This window comes from Anomaloglossus baeobatrachus, chromosome 12, assembly GCF_048569485.1.
Source record: "Anomaloglossus baeobatrachus isolate aAnoBae1 chromosome 12, aAnoBae1.hap1, whole genome shotgun sequence".
Taxonomy (NCBI): Eukaryota; Metazoa; Chordata; class Amphibia; order Anura; family Aromobatidae; genus Anomaloglossus; species Anomaloglossus baeobatrachus.
This window is the reverse complement of record NC_134364.1, coordinates 10,339,864-10,357,090: the sequence shown is the minus strand read 5'-3', so window position 1 is coordinate 10,357,090 and position 17,227 is coordinate 10,339,864. Positions and strand designations below refer to the sequence as shown.

Here is a 17,227-nt window from a genome sequence, read left to right as displayed (position 1 = left end):
CCTGTAACCTCTGTGCGGTGGAGGTCCCCTGTAACCTCTGTGCGGTGGAGGTCCCCTGTAACCTCTGTGCGGTGGAGGTCCCCTGTAACCTCTGTGCGGTGGAGGTCCCCTGTAACCTCTGTGCGGTGGAGGTCCCCTGTAACCTCTGTGCGGTGGAGGTCCCCTGTAACCTCTGTGCGGTGGAGGTCCCCTGTAACCTCTGTGCGGTGGAGGTCCCCTGTAACCTCTGTGCGGTGGAGGTCCCCTGTGACCTCTGTGCGGTGGAGGTCCCCCGTGACCTCTGTGCGGTGGAGGTCCCCCGTAACCTCTGTGCGGTGGAGGTCCCCCGTAGCCTCTGTGCGGCGGAGGTCCCCCGTAGCTTCTGTGCGGCGGAGGTCCCCCGTAACCTCTGTGCGGCGGAGGTCCCCCGTAACCTCTGTGCGGTGGAGGTCCCCCGTAACCTCTGTGCGGTGGAGGTCCCCCGTAACCTCTGTGCGGTGGAGGTCCCCCGTAACCTCTGTGCGGTGGAGGTCCCCCGTAACCTCTGTGCGGTGGAGGTCCCCCGTAACCTCTGTGCGGTGGAGGTCCCCTGTAACCTCTGTGCGGTGGAGGTCCCCTGTAACCTCTGTGCGGTGGAGGTCCCCTGTAACCTCTGTGCGGTGGAGGTCCCCTGTAACCTCTGTGCGGTGGAGGTCCCCTGTAACCTCTGTGCGGCGGAGGTCCCCCGTAGCTTCTGTGCGGTGGAGGTCCCCTGTAACCTCTGTGCGGCGGAGGTCCCTGGTAACCTCTGTGCGGCGGAGGTCCCCTGTGACCTCTGTGCGGTGGAGGTCTCCCGTAGCCTCTGTGCGGCGGAGGTCCCCCGTAGCCTCTGTGCGGCGGAGGTCCCCCGTAGCCTCTGTGCGGCGGAGGTCCCCCGTAGCCTCTGTGCGGCGGAGGTCCCTGTTAGCCTCTGTGCGGCGGAGGTCCCTGTTAGCCTCTGTGCGGTGGAGGTCCCCCGTAGCCTCTGTGCGGCGGAGGCCCCCGTTAGCCTCTGTGCGGCGGAGGTCCCCGTTAGCCTCTGTGCGGCGGAGGTCCCCTATATTTCTCCTGTATTGACTTCTCCTTTCCTTCCTTCAGTGCTTGGAGAGAGCCATGAAGTTCGCCTTTGAAGAGTTCCACCTCTGGTACCAGTTTGCGCTGTCGCTCATGGCCGCAGGGAAGGTGACGTCCTCCGCTGTTCACGGATCTTACGTTACTCGCAGTCTGGCTTTACATTGATTTTTTAGGAAAGGCCGTTACACTGTGATCGGCAGCTCCCTCCTCCATGATCACGCTGCAGACAATCAGAAGACTCCCTGTTGGTAGCACGCTGCCTGTGTATGTGGGTGATGTGCTGCCGATAACACATTGTATAGGGACCGATCTATCGTATTATATAAGGGTCTCCCCTGGTCACCTATCGTCACTCAGTGCACACATGTTCCGCTGTGCACCCCGCAACACACGACCCTTTGATGCCAGACTGTGGGCGTGCTGCTCTGGTGTTCTCCGGCTTTTCCCATTACATTTTTCTTTCTCTTGCAGTCGGCCCGAGCTGTGAAGGTTTTAAGAGAATGTATCCGCCTGAAGCCTGAGGACGCCACCATCCCCCTCCTCGCTGCCAAGCTCTGCATGGGCTCCCTGCACTGGGTGAGGGCATCAGTCAGGAGAGGTGGAGAACTGCTGGAAGATTTGGTGTTTGTATAGTCACTAATATTTTCATTTTTGTAGATGGAAGAAGCCGAAAGATTTGCCAAAATGGTGGTCGACTGTGCAGAAAAGAGCTCGGAATTTAAAGCCAAAGGATTCCTGGCCCTGGGATTGGCGTACAGCCTGCAGGCCTCTGACGGTGAGGGGCACGGCACACACCGCCCATTACGTGCCCTATAGTAATGCTGGGCTCCGGGTAATTCAGGGTGATGAACATAGTCTGAAACTTCCTCCTCTCATCAGAGGCTCGATTGTTGCTCCTCTTTCCCATGCTTTACACTGCATCTCTGCTTTCCGTAGCATTGGTGACTGTCTTGTAAATGGTGCAGGGCGAGCTGCATAACATCACATCTCTCTTGCAGCGTCGTTGCGTGGTTTGCAGGAGGATCTGCAGAGGAAAGCTCTAATGGCCTTTCAGAGGTGAGTGCGGTGGGGTCCAGGCCTCCGTACACGTCCCGTACAGTCATATACCATATACAATATCTGCAGACCTGACAGTATACACTCATACCCCATATACAATATCTGCAGACCTGACAGTATACACTCATACCCCATATACAATATCTGCAGACCTGACAGTATACACTCATACCCCATATACAATATCTGCAGACCTGACAGTGTACACTCATACCCCATATACAATATCTGCAGACCTGACAGTGTACACTCATACCCCATATACAATATCTGCAGACCTGACAGTGTACACTCATACCCCATATACAATATCTGCAGACCTGACCGTGTACACTCATACCCCATATACAATATCTGCAGACCTGACCGTGTACACTCATACCCCATATACAATATCTGCAGACCTGACAGTGTACACTCATATCCCGTATACAATATCTGCAGACCTGACAGTGTACACTCATACCCCATATACAATATCTGCAGACCTGACAGTGTACACTCATACCCCATATACAATATCTGCAGACCTGACAGTGTACACTCATACCCCATATACAATATCTGCAGACCTGACAGTGTACACTCATACCCCATATACAATATCTGCAGACCTGACAGTGTACACTCATACCCCATATACAATATCTGCAGACCTGACAGTGTACACTCATATCCCGTATACAATATCTGCAGACCTGACAGTGTACACTCATACCCTATATACAATATCTGCAGACCTGACAGTGTACACTCATACCCCATATACAATATCTGCAGACCTGACAGTGTACACTCATACCCCATATACAATATCTGCAGACCTGACAGTGTACACTCATATCCCGTATACAATATCTGCAGACCTGACAGTGTACACTCATACCCTATATACAATATCTGCAGACCTGACAGTGTACACTCATATCCCGTATACAATATCTGCAGACCTGACAGTGTACACTCATACCCTATATACAATATCTGCAGACCTGACAGTGTACACTCATATCCCGTATACAATATCTGCAGACCTGACAGTGTACAGTCTTTGTCCAGCCATTGTGGTTCTCAGCAGACGCACGACCCTCATATGGAGATGTTTTCCATGGAGCGATCTTCTGAAGTGTCCACAAATGCAAACCTCTGACAACTCCCCGGATTTGCTGACAACCTGTCATTATTGCATAGTTACAGTATTGTGTTGTGTCCCGCAGGGCGCACAGCCTGTCACCCACTGACCATCAGGCCGCCTTTTACCTGGCCCTGCAGCTGGCCATATCCCGACAGGTGAGTGGCATTATATATCACCCAGGAGCGCAGTGTCGGTGCGCTGCCGTCTGCAGACACTGTGGCCCCAGGATCATAGACTCGGGGGACTGATCCAGTCTTGGTTATACAGAACATTAGCATAATTGTATGTATTGGGGTCAGCAGTGGAGCCGTTCATGGAGGGTGGGCGCCGGCCGCTCCGTGCTGCTGTCATGGCCGCGTTTTGCATATTTCATGTGTGAAGCCGCATTCAGCTCTTACTAGATGCTTTACATAACCTGAATAGTCCCGAAATGCCACCTGCTCCCTGCTGCTTATATACGGCTTACCAGCTGTCATCCCCGAATCATGCACCCGCCGCAGCACTGCACTACACAGCGAGCGAGGGGTTAATGGGGAAGGACAGTAGTCATTAGTCTGTAATTAGTAATGTCCGATAATTGTCACTGCTGATCTCTGGTGATGGATAGGAGGCGTTCTCAGTGATGTCACCGCTGATCTCTGGTGATGGATAGGAGGTGTTCTCAGTGATGTCACCGCTGATCTCTGGTGATGGATAGGTGGTGTTCTCAGTGATGTCACCGCTGATCTCTGGTGATGGATAGGCGGTGTTCTCAGTGATGTCACCGCTGATCTCTGGTGATGGATAGGCGGTGTTCTCAGTGATGTCACCGCTGATCTCTGGTGATGGATAGGTGGTGTTCTCAGTGATGTCACCGCTGATCTCTGGTGATGGATAGGCGGTGTTCTCAGTGATGTCACCGCTGATCTCTGGTGATGGATAGGAGGTGTTCTCAGTGATGTCACCGCTGATCTCTGGTGATGGATAGGAGGTGTCCTCAGTGATGTCACCGCTGATCTCTGGTGATGGATAGGCGGTGTTCTCAGTGATGTCACCGCTGATCTCTGGTGATGGATAGGCGGTGTTCTCAGTGATGTCACCGCTGATCTCTGGTGATGGATAGGAGGTGTTCTCAGTGATGTCACCGCTGATCTCTGGTGATGAATAGGAGGTGTTCTCAGTGATGTCACTGCTGATCTCTGGTGATGGATAGGCGGTGTTCTCAGTGATGTCACTGCTGATCTCTGGTGATGGATAGGCGGTGTTCTCAGTGATGTCACCGCTGATCTCTGGTGATGGATAGGTGGTGTTCTCAGTGATGTCACCGCTGATCTCTGGTGATGGATAGGAGGTGTTCTCAGTGATGTCACCGCTGATCTCTGGTGATGGATAGGAGGTGTTCTCAGTGATGTCACTGCTGATCTCTGGTGATGGATAGGAGGTGTTCTCAGTGATGTCACCGCTGATCTCTGGTGATGGATAGGAGGTGTTCTCAGTGATGTCACCGCTGATCTCTGGTGATGGATAGGAGGTGTTCTCAGTGATGTCACTGCTGATCTCTGGTGATGGATAGGCGGTGTTCTCAGTGATGTCACCGCTGATCTCTGGTGATGGATAGGAGGTGTTCTCAGTGATGTCACCGCTGATCTCTGGTGATGGATAGGAGGTGTTCTCAGTGATGTCACCGCTGATCTCTGGTGATGGATAGGAGGTGTTCTCAGTGATGTCACCGCTGATCTCTGGTGATGGATAGGAGGTGTTCTCAGTGATGTCACCGCTGATCTCTGGTGATGGATAGGAGGTGTTCTCAGTGATGTCACTGCTGATCTCTGGTGATGGATAGGAGGTGTTCTCAGTGATGTCACCGCTGATCTCTGGTGATGGATAGGAGGTGTTCTCAGTGATGTCACTGCTGATCTCTGTTGATGGATAGGCGGTGTTCTCAGTGATGTCACCGCTGATCTCTGGTGATGGATAGGCGGTGTTCTCAGTGATGTCACTGCTGATCTCTGGTGATGGATAGGAGGTGTTCTCAGTGATGTCACCGCTGATCTCTGGTGATGGATAGGAGGTGTTCTCAGTGATGTCACTGCTGATCTCTGGTGATGGATAGGAGGTGTTCTCAGTGATGTCACCGCTGATCTCTGGTGATGGATAGGCGGTGTCCTCAGTGATGTCACTGCTGATCTCTGGTGATGGATAGGCGGTGTTCTCAGTGATGTCACTGCTGATCTCTGGTGATGGATAGGCGGTGTTCTCAGTGATGTCACCGCTGATCTCTGGTGATGGATAGGAGGTGTTCTCAGTAATGTCACTGCTGATCTCTGGTGATGGATAGGCGGCGTTCAGTGATGTCACCGCTGATCTCTGGTGATGGATAGGAGGTGTTCTCAGTGATGTCACTGCTGATCTCTGGTGATGGATAGGAGGTGTTCTCAGTGATGTCACCGCTGATCTCTGGTGATGGATAGGCGGTGTTCTCAGTGATGTCACTGCTGATCTCTGGTGACGGATAGGATGTGTTCTCAGTGATGTCACCGCTGATCTCTGGTGATGGATAGGCGGTGTTCTCAGTGATGTCACCGCTGATCTCTGGTGATGGATAGGAGGTGTTCTCAGTGATGTCACCGCTGATCTCTGGTGATGGATAGGAGGTGTTCTCAGTGATGTCACCGCTGATCTCTGGTGATGGATAGGAGGTGTTCTCAGTGATGTCACCGCTGATCTCTGGTGATGGATAGGCGGTGTTCTCAGTGATGTCACCGCTGATCTCTGGTGATGGATAGGCGGTGTTCTCAGTGATGTCACCGCTGATCTCTGGTGATGGATAGGAGGTGTTCTCAGTGATGTCACCGCTGATCTCTGGTGATGGATAGGAGGTGTTCTCAGTGATGTCACCGCTGATCTCTGGTGATGGATAGGAGGTGTTCTCAGTGATGTCACTGCTGATCTCTGGTGATGGATAGGAGGTGTTCTCAGTGATGTCACTGCTGATCTCTGGTGATGGATAGGCGGTGTTCTCAGTGATGTCACTGCTGATCTCTGGTGATGGATAGGAGGTGTTCTCAGTGATGTCACTGCTGATCTCTGGTGATGGATAGGCGGTGTTCTCAGTGATGTCACCGCTGATCTCTGGTGATGGATAGGAGGTGTTCTCAGTGATGTCACTGCTGATCTCTGGTGATGGATAGGAGGTGTTCTCAGTGATGTCACTGCTGATCTCTGGTGATGGATAGGAGGTGTTCTCAGTGATGTCACTGCTGATCTCTGGTGATGGATAGGAGGTGTTCTCAGTGATGTCACCGCTGATCTCTGGTGATGGATAGGCGATGTTCTCAGTGATGTCACCGCTGATCTCTGGTGATGGATAGGAGGTGTTCTCAGTGATGTCACCGCTGATCTCTGGTGATGGATAGGAGGTGTTCTTAGTGATGTCACTGCTGATCTCTGGTGATGGATAGGTGGTGTTCTCAGTGATGTCACTGCTGATCTCTGGTGATGGATAGGCGGTGTTCTCAGTGATGTCACTGCTGATCTCTGGTGATGGATAGGAGGTGTTCTCAGTGATGTCACCGCTGATCTCTGGTGATGGATAGGCGGTGTTCTCAGTGATGTCACCGCTGATCTCTGGTGATGGATAGGAGGTGTTCTCAGTGATGTCACTGCTGATCTCTGGTGATGGATAGGAGGTGTTCTCAGTGATGTCACTGCTGATCTCTGGTGATGGATAGGAGGTGTTCTCAGTGATGTCACCGCTGATCTCTGGTGATGGATAGGCGGTGTTCTCAGTGATGTCACCGCTGATCTCTGGTGATGGATAGGAGGTGTTCTCAGTGATGTCACTGCTGATCTCTGGTGATGGATAGGAGGTGTTCTCAGTGATGTCACTGCTGATCTCTGGTGATGGATAGGAGGTGTTCTCAGTGATGTCACTGCTGATCTCTGGTGATGGATAGGAGGTGTTCTCAGTGATGTCACCGCTGATCTCTGGTGATGGATAGGAGATGTTCTCAGTGATGTCACCGCTGATCTCTGGTGATGGATAGGAGGTGTTCTCAGTGATGTCACTGCTGATCTCTGGTGATGGATAGGCGATGTTCTCAGTGATGTCACCGCTGATCTCTGGTGATGGATAGGAGGTGTTCTCAGTGATGTCACTGCTGATCTCTGGTGATGGATAGGAGGTGTTCTCAGTGATGTCACCGCTGATCTCTGGTGATGGATAGGCGGTGTTCTCAGTGATGTCACCGCTGATCTCTGGTGATGGATAGGCGGTGTTCTCAGTGATGTCACTGCTGATCTCTGGTGATGGATAGGAGGTGTTCTCAGTGATGTCACCGCTGATCTCTGGTGATGGATAGGAGGTGTTCTTAGTGATGTCACTGCTGATCTCTGGTGATGGATAGGAGGTGTTCTCAGTGATGTCACCGCTGATCTCTGGTGATGGATAGGTGGTGTTCTCAGTGATGTCACTGCTGATCTCTGGTGATGGATAGGAGGTGTTATCAGTGATGTCACTGCTGATCTCTGGTGATGGATAGGAGGTGTTCTCAGTGATGTCACCGCTGATCTCTGGTGATGGATAGGAGGTGTTATCAGTGATGTCACTGCTGATCTCTGGTGATGGATAGGCGGTGTTCTCAGTGATGTCACCGCTGATCTCTGGTGATGGATAGGCGGTGTTCTCAGTGATGTCACTGCTGATCTCTGGTGATGGATAGGAGGTGTTCTCAGTGATGTCACTGCTGATCTCTGGTGATGGATAGGCGGTGTTCTCAGTGATGTCACTGCTGATCTCTGGTGATGGATAGGCGGTGTTCTCAGTGATGTCACTGCTGATCTCTGGTGATGGATAGGAGGTGTTCTCAGTGATGTCACTGCTGATCTCTGGTGATGGATAGGCGGTGTTCTCAGTGATGTCACCGCTGATCTCTGGTGATGGATAGGAGGTGTTCTCAGTGATGTCACTGCTGATCTCTGGTGATGGATAGGAGGTGTTCTCAGTGATGTCACCGCTGATCTCTGGTGATGGATAGGCGGTGTTCTCAGTGATGTCACTGCTGATCTCTGGTGATGGATAGGAGGTGTTCTCAGTGATGTCACTGCTGATCTCTGGTGATGGATAGGAGGTGTTCTCAGTGATGTCACCGCTGATCTCTGGTGATGGATAGGCGGTGTTCTCAGTGATGTCACCGCTGATCTCTGGTGATGGATAGGAGGTGTTCTCAGTGATGTCACCGCTGATCTCTGGTGATGGATAGGAGGTGTTCTCAGTGATGTCACCGCTGATCTCTGGTGATGGATAGGCGGTGTTCTCAGTGATGTCACCGCTGATCTCTGGTGATGGATAGGAGGTGTTCTCAGTGATGTCACCGCTGATCTCTGGTGATGGATAGGAGGTGTTCTCAGTGATGTCACCGCTGATCTCTGGTGATGGATAGGAGGTGTTCTCAGTGATGTCACTGCTGATCTCTGGTGATGGATAGGCGGTGTTCTCAGTGATGTCACTGCTAATCTCTGGTGATGGATAGGCGGTGTTCTCAGTGATGTCACTGCTGATCTCTGGTGATGGATAGGAGGTGTTCTCAGTGATGTCACTGCTGATCTCTGGTGATGAATAGGAGGTGTTCTCAGTGATGTCACCGCTGATCTCTGGTGATGGATAGGAGGTGTTCTCAGTGATATCACCGCTGATCTCTGGTGATGGATAGGCGGTGTTCTCAGTGATGTCACCGCTGATCTCTGGTGATGGATAGGAGGTGTTCTCAGTGATGTCACCGCTGATCTCTGGTGATGGATAGGAGGTGTTCTCAGTGATGTCACCGCTGATCTCTGGTGATGGATAGGAGGTGTTCTCAGTGATGTCACCGCTGATCTCTGGTGATGGATAGGAGGTGTTCTCACTGATGTCACTGCTGATCTCTGGTGATGGATAGGCGGTGTTCTCAGTGATGTCACCGCTGATCTCTGGTGATGGATAGGAGGTGTTCTCAGTGATGTCACTGCTGATCTCTGGTGATGGATAGGAGGTGTTCTCAGTGATGTCACCGCTGGTCTCTGGTGATGGATAGGCGGTGTTCTCAGTGATGTCACCGCTGATCTCTGGTGATGGATAGGAGGTGTTCTCAGTGATGTCACCGCTGATCTCTGGTGATGGATAGGAGGTGTTCTCAGTGATGTCACCGCTGATCTCTGGTGATGGATAGGCGGTGTCCTCTGTAACCCCGTGTCTGCCTCTTGTGTCTGCAGATCCCGGAGGCTCTGGGTTATGTCCGTCAGGCGCTCCAGCTCCAGGGTGATGACTCTAACTCCCTCCACTTGTTGGCGCTGTTGCTCTCTGCTCAGAAACACTACCATGATGCACTGAATATCATAGACATGGCGCTGAGCGAGTATCCAGAGAACTTCATGTAAGTAGCTAAATTTACTAGAAAGTTGGACTCTTCGATGACACAAAGTAGTAACGGGGAGAACACGTCTCGTGCCGTCCTGTGCCACCCTGTGTGAATGAGGACCTATGTGCAGAATATATCACCGCTACAAAAAATCACTCCATTTATCCATAGCTGCATCATCATCATCATCGCAGCAGTCACCTAATCCCGGACCCCCTGCACGTCCGCAGCTCCGACCCCCCGTAGTTCCTCCTGACCACCTGTCGCTGCAGAATTGTGTTTCGCAATGAAATATTAATTCCCTGCTTTCATCCCGTCTATCACGTTTATCTCATAGTTTCCCTCCCGGCATCAATGCGCTTATGTTACCTGAGACCGGCCCTTTAAATAATGAATATTAACCAACAGCTCCTCTGTGTGCGCTGGAAATCATCACAATGCGCCATCTGACGGAATATTGTAACCGGAGCCTGGGCCGGGGTGAAGCCGGCTCCTATCCTCCAGCTGCACGCGGCTTCACCGGGGTCTGCCGGACGCCACATCCAGACCGCTAAAGAGAGCGCCATATCCTGCACCATACAACACACAGGGTATCGCCACATACATAGCAGGGCGCTCATATTACCGCCATTATACCGTATTATCATATGTGGTGGACACTATTATACTCCAGCTCCATCAGTCATCCCATCATGTCACACAGTCCAGAATACATTCTCAGTTATATCCCACCCTGGGGAAGCTGAGTGACCAGTAACGTGTATACACACGTCCATATCACTGTACTGATCCTGTATTATACTCCAGAGCTGCACTCACTATTCTGCTGGTGCAGTCACTGTGTACATACATTACTGATCCTGAGTTACCTCCTGTATTATACTCCAGAGCTGCACTCACTATTCTGCTGGTGCAGTCACTGCGTACATACATTACATTACTGATCCTGAGTTACCTCCTGTATTATACTCCAGAGCTGCACTCACTATTCTGCTGGTGCAGTCACTGCGTACATACATTACATTACTGATCCTGAGTTACCTCCTGTATTATACTCCAGAGCTGCACTCACTATTCTGCTGGTGCAGTCACTGCGTACATACATTACATTACTGATCCTGAGTTACCTCCTGTATTATACTCCAGAGCTGCACTCACTATTCTGCTGGTGCAGTCACTGTGTACATACATTACTGATCCTGCGTTATCTCCTGTATTATACTCCAGAGCTGCACTCACTATTCTGCTGCTGCAGTCACTGTGTACATACATTACATTACTGATCCTGAGTTACCTCCTGTATTATACTCCAGAGCTGTACTCACTATTCTGCTGGTGTAGTCACTGTGTACATACATTACATTACTGATCCTGAGTTACCTCCTGTATTATGCTCCAGAGCTGCACTCACTATTCTGCTGGTGCAGTCACTGTGTACATACATTACTGATCCTGAGTTACCTCCTGTATTATACTCCAGAGCTGCACTCACTATTCTGCTGGTGCAGTCACTGTGTACATACATTACATTACTGATCCTGAGTTACCTCCTGTATTATACTCCAGAGCTGCACTCACTATTCTGCTGGTGCAGTCACTGTGTACATACATTACATTACTGATCCTGAGTTACCTCCTGTATTATGCTCCAGAGCTGCACTCACTATTCTGCTGGTGCAGTCACTGTGTACATACATTACTGATCCTGAGTTACCTCCTGTATTATACTCCAGAGCTGCACTCACTATTCTGCTGGTGCAGTCACTGTGTACATACATTACATTACTGATCCTGAGTTACCTCCTGTATTATACTCCAGAGCTGCACTCACTGTTCTGCAGTCACTGTGTACATACATTACTGATCCTGAGTTACCTCCGGTATTATACTCCAGAGCTGCACTCACTATTCTGCTGGTGCAGTCACTGTGTACATACATTACATTACTGATCCTGAGTTACCTCCTGTATTATACTCCAGAGCTGCACTCACTATTCTGCTGGTGCAGTCACTGTGTACATATATTACATTACTGATCCTGAGTTACCTCCTGTATTATACCCCAGAGCTGCACTCACTATTCTGCTGGTGCAGTCACTGTGTACATACATTACTGATCCTGAGTTACCTCCTGTATTATACTCCAGAGCTGCACTCACTATTCTGCTGGTGCAGTCACTGTGTACATACATTACATTACTGATCCTGAGTTACCTCCTGTATTATACTCCAGAGCTGCACTCACTATTCTGCTGGTGCAGTCACTGTGTACATACATTACTGATCCTGAGTTACCTCCTGTATTATCCTCCAGAGCTGCACTCACTGTTCTGCAGTCACTGTGTACATACCTGTTGCCTGGTTCCTGTCTCCTCCCGGTATCTGATGCGTTTCAGTGTGTCAGTTTTCGGGATGTTCCTCGTTAGCTCTGCGCCTTCTCTTGTAGATTGCTGTTTAGTAAGGTGAAGCTGGAGTCCCTGTGCCGGGGCCCGGATGAGGCGCTCCTGTCCTGTAAGCACATGCTGCAGATCTGGAAATCCTGCTACAACCTCACCAATCCCAGGTAAGGGTCTGTAGGTCTGGTGGGCTTCTGGGGCCCGTGCACCCCCCGTAGAGATGACTTGCCCCCTCTTGCAGTGACTCCGGACGCGGCAGCAGTTTACTGGACCGCGCCATCGCCGACCGGAGGCAGCTGAACACCATCACTCTGCCGGACTTCAGCGACCCGGAGACAGGTGAGGACGCCCGGCCTCTCCATTCCTCGGCCTCCTCTGTTCCCTGATTCTCCGGGGGTGATTGCTCTATGCTCGGGGGTACAGTGACCTCCATGTTTTTATATAATCTCCTCTGTGCCCCCCACCCTCACTTCATTCTTGTCTTTCCTCCTGATACATTTTTCCTGACATACTCTGTGCTGCTGTGGTCCATAGTCCACTGATCCCATTGTTACTGGGTGTCTAGTTAATTTTTCTTTTTTTTTTTTTTTTTAAAAAGTTCTACAACTTTCTGCCCCGGTTTCTGTTCGCTGCCACATCTAAGATCTCCGTTTGCTTTTACTGAATGTGAATATTCTGCTCTCACGGCCGATCTCCTGACACTAAACACATCGGCAGCAGGAGGCGCCGTCCTTTCCTGACTGTCTCAATTGGGTTGCAATTGTAACAAACCCTCATCTGTGACTAGCTTTGAATGGGTTGTCAGCTTCCATTCATTGACAGCAAGGAGAGGTCTTGAATTGGTGAAAATATGGTACAGGGAGTGTCAGAAGTTGCAGATTTTTCCTTTTTCCATGATTGGGCGTCATTCGCAGATATCACCTCCTTATATCGTCTTGGTCTGATATCTGCTCGGTCTGATATCTTGCGGTCTGATATCTTGCGGTCTGATATCTTGCGGTCTGATATCTTGCGGTCTGATATCTTGCGGTCTGATATCTTGCGGTCTGATATCTTGCGGTCTGATATCTTGCGGTCTGATATCTTGCGGTCTGATATCTTGCGGTCTGATATCTTGCTGCGGTCTGATGTCGGCGCGGTCTGATGTCGGCGCGGTCTGATGTCGGCGCGGTCTGATGTCGGCGCGGTCTGATGTCGGCGCGGTCTGATGTCGGCGCGGTCTGATGTCGGCGCGGTCTGATGTCGGCGCGGTCTGATGTCGGCGCGGTCTGATGTCGGCGCGGTCTGATGTCGGCGCGGTCTGATGTCGGCGCGGTCTGATGTCGGCGCGGTCTGATGTCGGCTCGGTCTGATGTCGGCTCGGTCTGATGTCGGGGCGGTCTGATGTCGGCTCGGTCTGATGTCGGGGCGGTCTGATGTCGGCTCGGTCTGATGTCGGCGCGGTCTGATGTCGGCGCGGTCTGATGTCGGCTCGGTCTGATGTCGGCTCGGTCTGATGTCGGCTCGGTCTGATGTCGGCTCGGTCTGATGTCGGCTCGGTCTGATGTCGGCTCGGTCTGATGTCGGCGCGGTCTGATGTCGGGGCGGTCTGATGTCGGGGCGGTCTGATGTCGGGGCGGTCTGATGTCGGCTCGGTCTGATGTCGGCTCGGTCTGATGTCGGCGCGGTCTGATGTCGGGGCGGTCTGATGTCGGGGCGGTCTGATGTCGGCTCGGTCTGATGTCGGCTCGGTCTGATGTCGGCTCGGTCTGATGTCGGCTCGGTCTGATGTCGGCTCGGTCTGATGTCGGCTCGGTCTGATGTCGGCTCGGTCTGATGTCGGCTCGGTCTGATGTCGGCTCGGTCTGATGTCGGCTCGGTCTGATGTCGGCTCGGTCTGATGTCGGCTCGGTCTGATGTCGGCTCGGTCTGATGTCGGCTCGGTCTGATGTCGGCTCGGTCTGATGTCGGCTCGGTCTGATGTCGGCTCGGTCTGATGTCGGCTCGGTCTGATGTCGGCTCGGTCTGATGTCGGCTCGGTCTGATGTCGGCTCGGTCTGATGTCGGCTCGGTCTGATGTCGGCTCGGTCTGATGTCGGCTCGGTCTGATGTCGGCTCGGTCTGATGTCGGCTCGGTCTGATGTCGGCTCGGTCTGATGTCGGCTCGGTCTGATGTCGGCTCGGTCTGATGTCGGCTCGGTCTGATGTCGGCTCGGTCTGATGTCGGCTCGGTCTGATGTCGGCTCGGTCTGATGTCGGCTCGGTCTGATGTCGGCTCGGTCTGATGTCGGCTCGGTCTGATGTCGGCTCGGTCTGATGTCGGCTCGGTCTGATGTCGGCTCGGTCTGATGTCGGCTCGGTCTGATGTCGGCTCGGTCTGATGTCGGGGCGGTCTGATGTCGGGGCGGTCTGATGTCGGGGCGGTCTGATGTCGGGGCGGTCTGATGTCGGGGCGGTCTGATGTCGGGGCGGTCTGATGTCGGGGCGGTCTGATGTCGGGGCGGTCTGATGTCGGGGCGGTCTGATGTCGGGGCGGTCTGATGTCGGGGCGGTCTGATGTCGGGGCGGTCTGATGTCGGGGCGGTCTGATGTCGGGGCGGTCTGATGTCGGGGCGGTCTGATGTCGGGGCGGTCTGATGTCGGGGCGGTCTGATGTCGGGGCGGTCTGATGTCGGGGCGGTCTGATGTCGGGGCGGTCTGATGTCGGGGCGGTCTGATGTCGGGGCGGTCTGATGTCGGCTCGGTCTGATGTCGGCTCGGTCTGATGTCGGCTCGGTCTGATGTCGGCGCGGTCTGATGTCGGCGCGGTCTGATGTCGGCGCGGTCTGATGTCGGGGCGGTCTGATGTCGGCTCGGTCTGATGTCGGCGCGGTCTGATGTCGGCTCGGTCTGATGTCGGCTCGGTCTGATGTCGGCGCGGTCTGATGTCGGCGCGGTCTGATGTCGGCGCGGTCTGATGTCGGCTCGGTCTGATGTCGGCGCGGTCTGATGTCGGCGCGGTCTGATGTCGGCTCGGTCTGATGTCGGCTCGGTCTGATGTCGGCTCGGTCTGATGTCGGCTCGGTCTGATGTCGGCTCGGTCTGATGTCGGCTCGGTCTGATGTCGGCTCGGTCTGATGTCGGCGCGGTCTGATGTCGGCGCGGTCTGATGTCGGCGCGGTCTGATGTCGGCGCGGTCTGATGTCGGCGCGGTCTGATGTCGGGGCGGTCTGATGTCGGGGCGGTCTGATGTCGGGGCGGTCTGATGTCGGGGCGGTCTGATGTCGGGGCGGTCTGATGTCGGGGCGGTCTGATGTCGGGGCGGTCTGATGTCGGGGCGGTCTGATGTCGGGGCGGTCTGATGTCGGGGCGGTCTGATGTCGGGGCGGTCTGATGTCGGGGCGGTCTGATGTCGGGGCGGTCTGATGTCGGCGCGGTCTGATGTCGGCTCGGTCTGATGTCGGCTCGGTCTGATGTCGGCGCGGTCTGATGTCGGCGCGGTCTGATGTCGGCTCGGTCTGATGTCGGCGCGGTCTGATGTCGGCGCGGTCTGATGTCGGCTCGGTCTGATGTCGGCTCGGTCTGATGTCGGCTCGGTCTGATGTCGGCTCGGTCTGATGTCGGCTCGGTCTGATGTCGGCGCGGTCTGATGTCGGCTCGGTCTGATGTCGGCGCGGTCTGATGTCGGCGCGGTCTGATGTCGGCGCGGTCTGATGTCGGCGCGGTCTGATGTCGGCGCGGTCTGATGTCGGCGCGGTCTGATGTCGGGGCGGTCTGATGTCGGGGCGGTCTGATGTCGGGGCGGTCTGATGTCGGGGCGGTCTGATGTCGGGGCGGTCTGATGTCGGGGCGGTCTGATGTCGGGGCGGTCTGATGTCGGGGCGGTCTGATGTCGGGGCGGTCTGATGTCGGGGCGGTCTGATGTCGGGGCGGTCTGATGTCGGCGCGGTCTGATGTCGGCGCGGTCTGATGTCGGCGCGGTCTGATGTCGGCGCGGTCTGATGTCGGCGCGGTCTGATGTCGGGGCGGTCTGATGTCGGGGCGGTCTGATGTCGGCGCGGTCTGATGTCGGCGCGGTCTGATGTCGGCGCGGTCTGATGTCGGCGCGGTCTGATGTCGGCGCGGTCTGATGTCGGCGCGGTCTGATGTCGGCGCGGTCTGATGTCGGCGCGGTCTGATATCTTCCGTGTTTCTTTCTTCCTGGTGTTATCCCCCCTCCTCCGGCCATGTTCTCCTCATACCATTGTTTGGGTTCCCCTGCGCCCCCTCCCCGGTCACCTCTGCGTCCTCCGCGTGTCACGTGGTCTCTTTTCCTAATTGTACACATCATCCTCCGGAGTATTAATATGCGGCCATCTGCCGGGGGCCGAGCTGTGGCCAGAACGTCATTGCCAGAGGTCAGTAAATTTACTTTCACTGAAAAGATCACATGGGTATTACCAGCCGCACCCGCTCGGATAGGATAGGTGGGCCCCGCATCGATTACACCAGTAGACCGTTACCTCCCGCCCCTTCCAAATCCATGGTGAATATAGGCAGGTGCATGATGATTGGGGGGGTGCATTGTAAATATTGGTCCCCGTCATATCACGGATCAGCAGCCCTCCTGGTCCACATGGGACTGGATCCGGACGGGCGTTATCCTTTTAGTGCAGGCATTGCATGTTCCATTCACTGACAGCAAGCACAGGTGTTGATAATGATAAAAGCATAAGTTTATCAGAAAGTTGCAGAACTATCACTAGCGCACCCTCTCTGTGACGATTGGCCAAGATAGATCATGTGATCTTTTCTGTGAGTCATATGATCGTCTTCGGCCAATGAGTGATTGACGCGGGCTGGTATGGCAGGGGTTGCCCGTCCGGCCGCCCCCCGTTGTCCAGGTTTGGGGGCCCGGTCAGCTCCTCTCCGTCGGCCTCCTCTTCATCCTTCTCTCTTGCTTTGTCTTCTAGCTTCTGACTCCTCTTCCCTTTCGAGACCAGAATCTCCTCTCCACCTGTTTGTCTCCTCTCATCTTCCTCATCCTCCCTCCAAAACCGACCCTCTAACCAAGGCCAGCGCTGAGCTCGCCTCCGGGCCTGAACCTCCTCACTGTAAACTGGTTTTCCTGCTCTGAACAGTTGTTCCTCTTTTGTCCCTTTTTGTTTTTCTGATAATCTGCAAACTGGACCCCTAAATCTGAGGTACCTCGTGTGAGGGGGAGAGACGGCCTCTTCATCAGGACCAAAAATGTG

General features: G+C 53.6%; 1 protein-coding gene across 5 annotated transcripts in view; it reads left to right on the top strand.

Moving 5' to 3' along the window:
• TTC7B (tetratricopeptide repeat domain 7B) overlaps positions 1-17,227 on the top strand; it is a 127,460-nt gene that overhangs the window by 80,488 nt on the left and 29,745 nt on the right. For 3 of the 5 annotated variants that reach the window (XM_075330193.1, XM_075330197.1, XM_075330196.1), the window contains 9 exons: positions 1,096-1,179; positions 1,543-1,647; positions 1,729-1,846; positions 2,070-2,127; positions 3,348-3,420; positions 9,494-9,654; positions 12,086-12,202; positions 12,277-12,374; positions 16,946-17,086. In XM_075330193.1, coding sequence (XP_075186308.1) covers positions 1,096-1,179; positions 1,543-1,647; positions 1,729-1,846; positions 2,070-2,127; positions 3,348-3,420; positions 9,494-9,654; positions 12,086-12,202; positions 12,277-12,374; positions 16,946-17,086 — 955 coding nt within the window. The remainder of the gene's footprint in view (positions 1-1,095; positions 1,180-1,542; positions 1,648-1,728; positions 1,847-2,069; positions 2,128-3,347; positions 3,421-9,493; positions 9,655-12,085; positions 12,203-12,276; positions 12,375-16,945; positions 17,087-17,227) is intronic. The other 2 variants (XM_075330195.1, XM_075330194.1) reach the window with 1 other exon arrangement.